Consider the following 14,149-nt stretch of genomic DNA (forward strand, 5'->3'; position numbering starts at 1 on the left):
TTTTGCCCTCATAACAGCCTCAATTCATCGGTGCATGGACTCTACAAGGTGTCGAAACATGGACCAGCATCCCTGTGGAATGCTTGACTCCAATGCTTCCCACTGTTTCAAGTTGGCTGGATATCCTTTGGGTGGTGGACCATTCTTGATACACACGGGAAACTGTTGAGCGTGAAAAAGCCAGCAGGGTTGCAGTTCTTGACACAAACCGGTACGCCTGGCTTCTACTACCATACACATTTCAAAAACACTTGAATATTTGTCTTGCCCATTCACCCTCTGAATGGCACACATACACTATCCATGTCTCAATTGTCTCAATGCTTACCAATCCTTCTTTAATCCGTCCCCTCCTCTTCATCTACACTGACTGAAGTGGATTAAACAAGTGACATCAATATGAGATCAAAGGTTTCTCCTGGATTCACCTGGTCAGTCTAAGTCATGGAATGAGCAGGTGTTCTTTTTAAACAATGTTTATTTATCCTTTATTTAAGTCGGCAAGTTATCACAGGTTAGGGTTTCTACATGGAGTGTACTACCTGTGGTTGGCACTGGAGAGCACCCGTGGGTTTCCTCTAGTATCCAGGTGACCCTGATTGGGCTTATTGGGATCACCTGCTTGATGACTATTTAGGTTCCTCTGTGTGACTGGGCCAGCTGCTCAAATTTCATGTTTTGTTCAGTGTTACCTTGCTTTGTTGTTTTGATATGAAGCCCTTAAGTAAATATTCTGGATTTACCCTTACCTCTGCCTGCTGTGAATCTGTGCCTGGGTCAAAGTTCATACTAGCACTAATGTCAAAAAAGTCAGTTAAGAACAAACTCTTATTTACAATGACGGCCTACCCTGGCCAAACCCGGACGATGCTGGGCCAATTGTGCACTACCCTATGACACTCCCAATCACGGCAGGATGTGATTCAGCCTGGATTTGAACCAGGGACTGTAGTGATGCCACTTACACTGAGATGCAGTGCCTTAGACCACTGTGTCATACGGGAACCCAAGTGGTGCAGTGGTTTTGTACAATCGGTGTATATATAAGTCGGAAGTTTACATGCACCTTAGCCAAAAACATTTAAACTCAGTTTTCACAATTCCTGACATTTAATCCTAGTATAAATTCCCTGTTATAGGTCAGTTAGGATCGCCAATTTATTTTAAAACTGAAATGTTGGAGTAAAAGTAAAGAGAATGATACACTCAATTAGTATTTGGTAGCATTGCCTTTAAATAGTTTATCTTGGGTCAAACATTTCGGATAACCTTCCAGAAGCTTTCCACAATAAGTTAGGTGAATTTTGGCCCATTCCTCCTAACAGAGCTGGTGTAACTGAGTCATGTTTGTGGGCCTCCTTGCTCGCACACGCTTTTTCAGTTCTGCCCACAAGTTTCCTATAGGATTGAGGTCAGGGCTTTGTGATGGCCACTCCAATACCTTGACTTTGTTGTCCTTAAGCCATTTTGCCACTTCTTTGGAAGTATGCTTGGGGTCATTGTTCATTTGGAAGACCCATTTGCGATTTCTTGAGATTTTGCTTCAATATATCCACATAATTTTCCTGCCTCATGATGCCAGCTATTTTGTGAAGTGCACCAGTCCCTCCTGCAGCAAAGCACCCTCACATCATGATGCTGCCACCCTCGTGCTTCACGGTTGGGATGATGTTCTTCTGCTTGCAAGCCTCCCCATTTTTCCTCCAAACAGAACAATGGTAATTATAGCCAAACACCTTTATTTTGTTTCCCCAGACCAGAGGACATTTCTCCAAAAAGTACGATATTTGTCCCCATGTGCAGTTGCAAACTGTAGTCTGGCTTTTTATGACGGTTTTGGAGCAGTGGCTTCTTCCTTGCTGAGTGGCCTTTCAGGTTATGTCGATATAGGACTCGTTTTACTGTGGATAAAGATACTTTGGTATTACTTGTGTCATGCACAAAGTAGATGTCCTAACCGACTTGCCATAACTACAGTTTGTTAACAAGAAATGTGTGGAGTTGTTGAAAAAATAGTTTTAATGACCCCAACCTAAGTGTATATAAACTTCTGACTTCAACTGTATGTGTGTGCCCTTATGTGAAAGGTAAGCTATTAAGGAAATACCAAGAGGACTAACTACCTGGTTCCGATAGTGGTCTGAAGCAATGTGCACACACCCGACACAAAGAATATGGTGGAGATGAGTAGGCTCTTGGCGGCGTTGTTGTTTCCAATACAGAGAGGCTCGGCCAGGATCAGAGGCACTGCAATTATGCCACCAAATGCCAGGATATAATGCTGTTGACAGAAGCAGAAGAAAGACCGAAAGGCATACGCATGAAATGTCATGGTCCGAGTCACAGTATATTGTAAATAGATAACCGTGACAACAGAACAACCCCTGAAAACACATTGACATACCTGTCATGACTTCATATCACACACAAATACAAATGTCAGAACACACTGTTCTAATACTATTATGATTAGGCTATATTCACCTTTACTATTTTCCCCATTCTTTTTCAGTCCAAACATTTAAAGAGATAGTGACTAAGCCCTTTTTCTACCTAACCAAAGTCAGAGTAACTCATGGATAACATGTATATGTTTATGGTACGTGAAGACTTCCAGCTGTTAGCGATGGCTCACAAAACTACCTCCAAATTCCTTCAATCTGCACTCAATCAGAGACATAAAATGGTATCCATATGTTCATCTGACTCTGGGTAAGTAGAAAAAGGGCTTCATTGCCTAAATCTATCACTATCCCTTTAAAGCTCTTCACAGGTTTTGGTTTAGCCTAGATCTCCCTTGGCCCAGGCCAAAACCACATTTCGCACATAACTTTCGCATAATACATTCATTGAAGTTGGATAACACCAACATTGGCACAGGTCTTAGCTGGCCCTCCTCTTTTCAGTGGTAGCCTTAATCACCCTAAACACCCGCCTGACCTTACAAACAGTAGTGTGAAAACATATTTGCTGAATGACTACAGGATATGCATTTAATTGTCCCCTCAGCTCCTCTGTTACTTTCTTTGACATGTTAGCCCTAGGCTTTAAGCATGTAGGTGTGCAAATGCTTGTGTTATACTAGCATAACACAAGCATGGCAAAACATTTTAGTGGCCTCCCTCTTGACGGTGTAGAGATTTTAAAAAAGTTTTACAGTTAATTTCCTGCAATTCTACTCATTTTGCCATGGGGTAGAGAGCAAAAATATACCATTTTGCAGGTAATTTCCTGCAATTCTGCAGCTTTTGTAATGACTTATGCCATGTTAATATAATATGAGTGAGAATGACTAACAAAATCAATGGGGGCCCACTGGAGGTTAGGGCCCTGCGTGCCCAGTTGGTATTCGGCCATGGTTAATACAAGTTTAGAAAGCTGGCTAGACTAACTACCAATTTAAAAATTGGCAAAACTGCTGATGCACAACCATATTTGGAATTTGCACCTGGTGTATTCTTACTGCCAAGAGAGCCCAACTGGGGCCCTAAGTGATCGATTATGTTGCTTATGCCTGGAACTGGATAGTCCAGTGCTGACACAGTGCAGTGGGAAAATACCCTATTAGTCGATAATGAAATTTGGTTTAAAGGGATAGGTCAGGATTTTGGCAATGAAGCTACATTAACAGCAACAACAAAAATTTAAGCACAAAATAAGTTGTTAAATTACTAATAGGCCTACAATTAATATAACTTCCTCTACCATTAATAATATAAGTTACTACATACATACAGTGGCGTCCAAACTTATTGACACCCTTGATAAAGATGGACAAAAATGATGTATAAAATAAGTAATTCAAATACTGAGCTATATTGTATGCTAAAAATATATATTATTTTATACTAATATAATTGCTCAGAGAGTCATATTTCTTTTATCAAAAAGGTAGGGTTCAAAATGATTGTCACCCCTGTTTTCAATACCTATCAATGTCTCACCTTGCGAGGATAATGACACTGATACATTTTCTATCATGTTTTATGAGTTGGAGAACACATTGGAAGGGATCTTAAATCATTCCTCCATAGAGAATCCTTCCAGATCCTTGATACCGTTTGTCTGCGCTTATGGACTGTCCTCTTCAATTCAATGGGTTTTAAGCCCGAAAACTGAGATGGACATTGAAAAATTATAATTTTGTTGTCAATTAATCATTTCTTTGTGGATTTCGATGTGTGTTTGGTGTTATTGTCTTGCTGGATGATACTGTTCACTCACAAGTTTCAGCCTCCTGGCTGCTTTTCATTTATCGAGTAATATTTATATTTAGACTCACAATGAAGTATTTTACCATTTTATTTTCAGGACAACCAGAGCAACAGGTAGAACACAGAACAATTTGATACAAACAGTTGCATTAATGAGTGGTATTGACAAATGTCAAAAGCAAAAACCTGATAAGACAATGATTTTATATGAATGCTGTCAGTCTGGGATGGGCGACTGGCGGCACCTCTTTTGTAGGCCTGCAAACCAATGTTTTTTTGTGGGGGGGGGACTCAGTCGGTCTAAACTTATTGTTCAGAGTTAAAATAATAGAATACACATGGTGCAATTTCGAAATGTGTTTGTGCATCAGCAGTCACTCAATAGGCCCATGTCAGCTAAATTATTTTAGATAGAGGCCAGCTATTTGAAATTGTAGTAAGCAGAACCAAATTACCGACTGGGGTGGGCCCATTGATCATCAGTTGTCATGTTAAAAACCGTAAACATTTTCCTCCACCCCCTATGGCAAAATGTGTAGAATTGAAGGAAATAGTGGCCCCACCCAATAAAACGTTTCCCCACCCGGCTGGAAGTACAGAATGGTTTGCTCTGTGGGAAATTCATATCCACTGACAACTGTGTGAAGTTTGGAGTTTTTGACAGCAACTATGTGAGCTTATTACAGTATTATAGACACAATGTCCTGGGATTTCCTATGATCTTCTGTGTAGAAGAACCTCTTACCTTCTAACGACTAGTGTGTAACTTGCGAGCGTCATAGAGACAATCATGTTACACGTGCGTGTTCGTGAGAGTCTTAGCTTTTCATAGATACAGTGCTGTGAAAAAGTATTTGCCCCATTCTGATTTTCTCTGTTTTTGCATATTTGTATGATACTAAATGTTGTCAGATCTTCAACCAAAACCTAATATTAGATCAAAGGAACCTGCGTTTACAAATAACAACAACAAGAAATGCATGTATTTTTAAATGTAATCAACAAAGTTATGGAGCACTCAATTCCCCTGGGTGAAAAAGTCATTTCCCCCATCTGCTCAATAACCGGTTGTGCCACCTTTAGCTGCAAATGACTGCAACCAAATGCTTCCTGTTGATCAGTCTCTCACATCGCTGGGGAGGAATTTTGGCCCATTCTTGCATGTAGAACTGCTTTAACTCAGCAACATTTGTGGGTTGTCAAATATGAACTGCTCGTTTTAAGTCCTGCCACAACATCTCAATTGGGATTAGGTCTGAACTATGACTAGATAATTCCACAACTTCAAATGTGTTGCTTTTTAACCATTTTCATGTAGACTTGATTGTGTGGTTTTAATCATTGTTTTGCTGCATTATCCAGCTGCGCTTCAGCTTCAGCTCACAAACGAATGGCCTGACATTCTCCTCTAGAATTCAATGATATCGAGCAGAATTCATGATTCTTCTATTAAGGCAAGTCATCCAGCTCCCAAGGCAGCAAAACATCCCCAAACCATCACACTACCACCACCATGCTTGACCGTTGGAATGAGGTTTTTACTTTGGAATGCAGTGTTTAGTTTTCGCCAGACATAATGGGACCCATATCGTCCAAAAAGTTGACACAAGATTGCAAAAAAATGCCGGAAAGCACCTGGATGATCATCAAGACTCTTGGAAGAATGTTCTATGGACAGATGAGTTGAAAGTATATTTTAAAAAATGTGCAGCTCAAACCATTCTGACTACAGACGTTTTTGTAAAAAATAACTGGCCCCGGGCTTCTTCGGGGTTCACCCTTGTCTCACAAACATCAGATGCAGAAGAAATAGAAGAAAAAGACCAATCCAATGGTAAAACCCAGAAGTCTGTTGCTCAAGCAAACAATGTTTAAAATGTATAAAAGTCTTAAATCACTCCGGCACAATGGTGGTACTTATTAATTAAGATATGGGCTGTTTCCTGTCCATTATGTTTTTTACCTTTGAGGAATGGTGACATCAAATATGGGGTGACTTCGAAGTGAGTAAGGAAAGGCAGAGCAGGAGTGGCATGAGATGGGGACTTACAGTATATGACTACTAGGAACCAGCATGCAGAACTATTTCCAAGAAATGCTAGATGGGAAATGGTTATAAGAGGGAGACTTAACTGTAGACTAAGATATATATATATATATACACAGGGGAAGAGGGAGTAAGTAAAGGATGTACATTTACATTTTAGTCATATAGCAGACAATCTTATCCAGAGCAACTTACAGTGTATTCATCTTAAGGTAGCTAGGTGAGATAATCACATATTACAGTCATAGTAAATCCATGTTTCCTCAATAAAAAAGATGTCTGGTTCACAGCAGGTTTTGGGTCCATCACATTTAAATTCAGTCAATTCAGGAAATAAATTGACATTCCAATTCCAATTTTCTCTAAGCTTCTTAATTTTCAATTGGAAGGGGGATTTCAGTTCACTTCCTGAATTAACTAAATTAAAATGAAATTGAGCCCAACCCTGGTGGTTAACACAGGGTACAACCTGCAATGTGTTGTTCCCTTACCTGGAAGCCCAGCAGGATGCAGAGATACCATGGTGGCCTATCATTGATGGAGTAGACCAGGTCTAGGCCTTTGTTCTGGTCCTCCTGACCTTCTTCCAGACCCTCTGTGTGAGCCCCATCCATGTCAATCCTCTCTGACTGACCACTGCCTGGGCCCTGTGGAGGAAAACTGTCTTTAGAGGGGAAGTTGACATTTGCGGTTATGTTTGTTGTTCCATATAATTCAGAGCCTAAAATTGACAATCTACAGTTGAAACAATAACAAACTGTCTCCCACCACTATTTCGGTAAAAAGCTGAGGGGTGGGGCTGAAGAAATGATACCACTCTCAAATTCATAGACACAGCTTTGGGTGTAAGGACTGACCATCAATGATATCAAAATTATAGTTTTAACTACGTTTTGAGGCTATATGGTGTTTGTTTATATTTACAAATATTGGAGTAAAACGCGCTTATATTTTTGTATTTATAAGTTATATTCTTCAAGAATCAATACAATACTGTACATAAGCTTACATGGTTTGAAATACATTTTGTGACCTACAAATAACCCTCTGAGGCTACCCGTCAAGCTAGAAAAATAGACATCAAAGTAAATTATTATTATTATCATAAGAAATTACCAAAGCAATCTAAAAATCTACAATTCTTGATGAATTAGTTCACTGACCATTCACTTCCATGACGCCATACAGTACAGTATACTTCAGCAATAAGGCCAGAGGAGGTGTGGTATATGGCCTATATACCACGGCTAAGGGTGTTCTTACGCACAACGCAACGCGGAGTGCCTGGACCCAGCCCTTAGCTGTGGTATATTGGCCATATATCACAAACCCCCTCGGTGCCTTATTGCTATTATAAACTGGTTACCGATGAAATTAGAGCAGTAAAAATAAATGTTTTGTCATACCCGTGGTATACCTGGTATACTGTACCACGGCTGTCAGCCAATCAGCATTCAGAGCTCGAACCACCCAGTTTATAATCTTACATATACCATTTCCTGGAGAAGAAAAGATAACGAGAAAAGTATAGTACTCTTCAAAGACTAAGAATAATCTTTAAAGTAAAACATATATCTCAAGATACAGTTTTTAGTGGTTTTCTGAGAAAAACAGAAACAGTCCTACGACAACCACACAGGATTGTGTTACCTCCCTTTAACATTCTTCTCTGATGTCAAATTAATTCTAAAAGAACAGTATGCCAAAGACTAAAAGAGAAAACTAGAAACATCTGCCTGTGAAGGAAGGCTAAGTGGTATTCCTACCATCCCAAAATATATTTATTTTACCACAAAGAAAAAGGGTATGTCTAATATGTGCTAGTGCTACTGTGTAATGGCCACAGTACTTGTTCAATCACTGAAATGACCCGTAGGAATCCATATCCATGTCACTATTATGGCCTGAGCTATGGAGTCCATCTTCTGTCCCATGCACCCTGCGACCGTGAAAGGGAAATCTATACGGAGTCTGATGGGAGCATGTGATTGGCGATATGGTAGAAAATGGCACCGGTGTGGGCAGCTAGTAATCCATTCTGACGGTAAACAAGGACATATAGCCCACCGACGCTACTTAAAACCAGTCAGTGTCCTAAAGATAAAGAAGTCAGGTACATGTTAACACGTATCCCACAAGATGTATTACCTTCCCTATGCTCTGTGTGTTCTTCCGCAATGTTTTAACTAATTCACTATGGATTAAATCTTGTTTAAAAAGGGGGATATCTTTGTTGACTGAGCTCAAGTAATGTTAGCAATGTTTAATCGGGCAAGAAGTTGATTTGACCAATTATACAGTAGCAGGTATAGATATTCCTTCCATTCTAGAGACACACACATGATAACGCTTATGTTCAGTCATACACCTTATTTGTGTCTACAAACACCTGTATCTACAAAGAGCTGTTACATCTTCTTTTGTAACTATTGCTAACATAGCTACCTTCATCATGATGCCTAATCTCTCATTGAGGTAAGGTAAATGATACGTATCAAATGTGTGGTATGAATATGTTTTCACTGGCAAGAGGTAGAGAGGAAGTAGATGCTGTATTGGGGGAAAAGGTTGAAGCAGAAATGGATAGCAATGTGTTCAACAGGTACAGAAATCTTACAACTGTCACAAGAAAAGCCTTAAAATCCCTCTGAAAGCCTTTAATCTGAGAACAGTACCTCCGATGCCTCATCACATGAACACAGTCAAAGAATTCAACAGGATTTCTCAGAACCAATCCATGTGTCTTTGCTTGTTTGAGACACAAAAGGTAGACTTATCCAACAGCTGGTTTCAGCGGGATGCTTAAGCTACGATCTGCTAATCTTTTGCTGCCACCTAATGGATTTCCCCTCCACCTCCACCATGTGGCCATCCCAAAACCAGGGATGGGCAACACCAGTCCTCAGGGGCCGGAGTGGTGTCACACTTTTTCCCCATTACTCGCAAATACAGCTGATTCAACTAATTGCATTTTAATTTGAAGATCTTGATTAGATGATTATTGGAGTCAGGTCTGCTAGATGGGTCTGGGGGAAAAGTGTGACTCCAATCAGGCCAACGAGGATTGGAGTTGCCCATCCCTGCCATAGACATTGATAGAAATGTTCTAATAGCTTGGTAGAAGGGAGTTTTTCACTGCACGTCTTGGCAATCAGTTACTAATTTGCCACCTTATGAACACAACCAACTGTGGATATTCAACAACCTCAACAACCATATATGGGCAAATTACACTACATGACCAAAAGTATATGGAGACCTGCTCGTCACACATCTCATTCCAAAATCATGGGCATTAATATGAAGTTGATCCCCCCTTTGCTGCTATAACAGCCTTCACTCTTCTGGGAAAGCTTTCCACTAGATGCTGGAACATTACCGCAGGGACTTAATTCCATTCAAGCCACAAGAGCATTAGCGAGGTCGGGCAATGATGTTGGCCGATTAGGCCAGGCTCACAGGTGTTTGATGGGGTCAGGGCTCTGTGCAGGCCAATCAATTTCTTCCAAACCGATCTCAACAAATAATTTCTGTATGGACCTCACTTTATGTACCATTGGCACCATTGGCATTGTCATGCTGAAAAAGGAAATTGCCTTCCCCAAACTGTTGCCACAAAGTTGGAAGCACAGAATCATCTAGAATGTCATTGTATACTGTAGTGTTAAGATTTCCCTTCACTGGAACTAAGGGGCCTAGCCCGAACCATGAATAACAGCCCCAGACCATTGTTCCTCATCCACCAAACTTTACCGTTGGCACTATGCATTGGGGCAGGTAGCGTTCCCGTGCATCCTCCAAATCCAGATTTGTCTGTCGGACTGCCAGATGGTGAAGAGTGATTAATTACTCCAGAGAACGCATTTCCACTGCTCCAGAGTCCAATGGCGGTGAGCTTTACACCACTCCAGCCAACGCTTGCCATTGTGCATAGTGATCTTAGGCTTGTGTGCAGCTGCTCGGCCATGGACAACCATTTCAAGAAGCTCCCAATAAACAGTTCTTTATCTGACATTACTACCAGAGGCAGTTTGGAACTCAGTAGTGAGTGTTGCAACCGAGGACAGATGATTTTTACACGCTATGCGCTTCAGCACTCGGTGGTCCCGTTCTGTGAGCTTGTGTGGCCTACCACTTCGGGGCTGAGCCGTTGTTGCTCCTAGACTCTTCCAGTTTACATAACAGCACTTACAGTTGACCGGGGCAGTTCTGGCAGGGAAGAAATTTGACGAACTTCCTTGTTGGAAAGGTGGCATCCTATGACGGTGCCACGTTGAAAGTCACTGAGCTCTGGCCATGCTACTGCCAATATCTGTCTTTGGAGATTGCATGGCTGTGTGCTCAATTTTATACACCTGTCGGCAACGGGTGTGGCGGAAATAGCCAAATCCACTAATTTGAACATACTTTTGTATATATAGTGTATTATGGATATTTCTCTTTTTTAAGTAGACAACATCACTTCCATTTCTGAGCATAGTATTTAGTGCAGAACAGATGTGGAATGCAACAGTTATATTAATGTTTAAAGCATCATGCTGTTGCTGAATTGATACTGAATACACCATATTTGTTTTTTCAAAACTTGGGGACTTGGAGTTTGTCCCCCGGACCATTTTGCTCTAAATGCTGGGATCTATCTCGGACACACAAGCTGTTGGTTCAGATACACTTTCCACTTTGTAACGGTTTTCTAGGTGTGAAGGAGAGTCGGCCCAAAATGCAGCATGTAGATTGCGATCCATGTTTATTCAACTAACGTAACACGAATATAAATACAAACACTACAAAACAATAAACGTAACGAAAACCGAAACAGCCTACTACTGGTGCACATACACACAGAACAAGGACACTAAGGACAATCACCCACGAAACACACAAATAATATGGCTGCCTAAATATGGTTCCCAATCAGAGACAATGATAAACACCTGCCTCTGATTGAGAACCACTTCAGACAGCCATAGACTTAACTAGAACACCCCACTAAGCTACAATCCCAATACCAACACACCACATACAAAAACCCCATGTCACACCCTGGCCTGACCAAATAAATGAAGATAAACACAAAATACCTCGACCAGGGCGTAACACACTTGTTGTCATGAAGTCGGAAAAACATTCCAAACCTCAATTTAAACATTATTTCCAGACAGTCATGGACTCTAGTCATGGTCTCAATATTTATCTTTTACACTTGTGAGACATTTTTACTCTGTGAGATTTTGATCCTGGTAAAAAAAATTGACCAAATGTTATTTATTCACAGCAAAGAGCAAAAGTCATTGTTGGAAATACTGCAGTGGAGATACAGTGTAGGAATTAAAAAACATTCAACGTATACATTTCTTCATTGTTTTTACTCAGATAATTGTATAATAATGTGCTATTCATTTGATTGATTTAGCTGATTTGACAATGTTCATGTGTGGTACCTGGTCTTAGGGTTATTAACGGTGGGATTTGCCTGTTCTTGGCATTTTCCCAACTCGACATGAAGAAAGATGTATAACACTGCAGTTTAGTCCACGCATACATTTATCATGAACGTTTGCTTTGGCTCAGCCAATTGTTGCTATTTAGATTTTGTGCAGGCAGCTGTTATTTTAGTTGTCTTGTTAGTTTGAGGAGAAATATGCTTGGGGGGGTGAAAATAAATACATTCTCAATCCAGCTGTGTACACTAAGCGCTCCATTCAGTCTGAAATAAATACAAATTATAATTCAACAACATATACTTTAGCTCCATTACTATAATGCCTTATTAAGCGGTGCCAAAACATTTTAAGACTTGTGTGTCATAAGTACGCACAGTACAACCCCTTTATCATGTCTTATCATGTCTGCAATATTGTAATTATTCGCCTACCTCCTCATGCCTTTTGCACACATTGTATATAGACTCCCCTTTTTTTCTACTGTGTTATTGACTTGTTAATTGTTTACTCCAGTGTAACTCTGTGTTGTCTGTTCACACTGCTATGCTTTATCTTGGCCAGGTCGCAGTTGCAAATGAGAACTTGTTCTCAACTAGCCTACCTGGTTAAATAAAGGTGAAATAAAATAAAAATAAATTTATTATCATCTTATAATTAAGCAATAAGGCCTGAGGGATGTGGTATATGGCCAATATACCATGGCTAACGGGCTGTTCTTATGCACAATGCAACGTGGAGTGCCTGGACACAGCCCTTAGCCTCGGAATATTGGCCATATACCACAATAGCCTTACTGCTATTATAAACTGGATACCAACATAATTAGAGCAGTAAAAATAATTGTTTTGTCATCGACACCTTTGTAGCCTGAATGGAGAAGTTTTTATGTACGAACCGGTCCACAGGGGATACCAGTGTATAGCCGGCTGCATGTATTTCCTTTGGACGTTAAGATGAAACAATTCTATATCACATGCTGCCGGCCTTAGGGTTAATTATAAGGATGAATATAAACTAGGTGGTTCGAGCCCTGAATGCTGATTGGCTGACAGCTGCTAGCATGGTGGTGGAAAATGGTGTTTCATAAAGAAAGTATGCATATTTCCCAGTTTCTCACTTCTTCTCACCATTAAATTGAGTAAAGGAAATGAACTCCTTTGCAGCCTGAATGGAGAAGGTTTTATATACGAAACGGTTCATGGAGGATACCGGTGTATAGCCGGCTGCATGCATTCGGTTTGGACGGTAAGATGAAACGACTCAATATAGCTATCTGATGGCCTTTTGTGTACCTTATAATCATCCTTATTGTCATCTTAATTCATCCTGGCTAACTGCTTTTCTGAGTCCGTTTTCTAGACATTGATTACCATTAAGGCATATAAATAAATAAAAAGGCCAATTGTATGGAGAGAATATTTATATGATTCCTCAGGAGTCAAACACACAGTTTATAGGTTAGAACTGTGTTATTACCATTTTAATGTCATTTCTATATATATATATATTGGTTTTGGATTGCATGACTGTATTTGATAACAACATATCTATGCTACATGCTGTGGTATCAAACAATGTCTTCCATTGAGCTACCCAGTCTGTTCAGTATTCTCTGGGAAAATTACATTCCACAGTAGCTTAAATTCAGCTCTAGTTTCTAAGATGAATAACTCAGCCCTTTGTTTTTCTCCTGCACCGAAGTAAACCAGCATGAATGCAGGGGGAAAAAGTTCCCATATCCCACTAAAATTGTGTTCAATTGAGACCCAACATCATGAAATTCAGCTTAAGAAACCAAAGATTTCAAGGAACCAATGAACACTGAACTGAAGGCATTCACATACATTTGAGATTCTGTGATACTTAAGGCAGTGCGATTTGGCAGTTCTTCAGTTGTTTTGAGAGAGTGATGCAGCACTTACCCCAAATGCAGGGTTGACCGTCCCCTGATCGCTAAATCCTATCTCAACTTTCGGGTCCTGGGTAAGACGCATGCTGGTGCGTAGGCACAGAGACAGTGGTGGCTGGACGCTGAGGCTCACAGGGACCCCTCAAACTTCTCCACACACTACACACTCACTGGAAAACTCAGAGAAACTCTGGACCTTAGGAAAGCATGAAGAGTCCCGTCATGTTGTCAAGGGAACCACAGTTTAATCACTAGCAAAAAGTTGTTGTATCATCCCTCCAGACGATTTGTTGTTTTAGCCCATGACCTTTTGTCATGTGTCTATGGTGACGTTGTAATGAGTAATATTTGATATATATGCATATTATATACACCTCACATGTGCCTCGTAATAGGACTATTCAATTAATATGTTAACAAAGTCTATTCAATTAAGAATCTGACTCCACCAGATGATCTATCATTATGCAAGAGACTGTAGTGCAGTTACAGTAATAGGCAATCAATAAATGTCTGAGAATGGAATTATAAATAC

At 40.3% G+C, this 14,149-nt stretch overlaps 1 protein-coding gene across 1 annotated transcript in view; it reads right to left on the minus strand.

The window, feature by feature from the left end:
• si:dkey-106n21.1 (solute carrier family 23 member 1) overlaps positions 1–13,812 on the minus strand; it is a 67,737-nt gene extending 53,925 nt beyond the window's left edge. The window contains exons 1-3 of the mRNA XM_046303140.1: positions 13,628–13,812; positions 6,753–6,908; positions 2,124–2,281 (exon numbers count right to left, since the gene is read on the minus strand). Of these exons, the coding sequence (XP_046159096.1) occupies positions 2,124–2,281; positions 6,753–6,908; positions 13,628–13,699 (386 nt within the window). The 5' untranslated portion in view covers positions 13,700–13,812. The remainder of the gene's footprint in view (positions 1–2,123; positions 2,282–6,752; positions 6,909–13,627) is intronic.
• Between the last annotated feature and the right edge of the window lie 337 nt (positions 13,813–14,149).

The sequence above is a fragment of the Oncorhynchus gorbuscha genome, linkage group LG01 (genome assembly GCF_021184085.1).
Source record: "Oncorhynchus gorbuscha isolate QuinsamMale2020 ecotype Even-year linkage group LG01, OgorEven_v1.0, whole genome shotgun sequence".
Taxonomy (NCBI): Eukaryota; Metazoa; Chordata; class Actinopteri; order Salmoniformes; family Salmonidae; genus Oncorhynchus; species Oncorhynchus gorbuscha.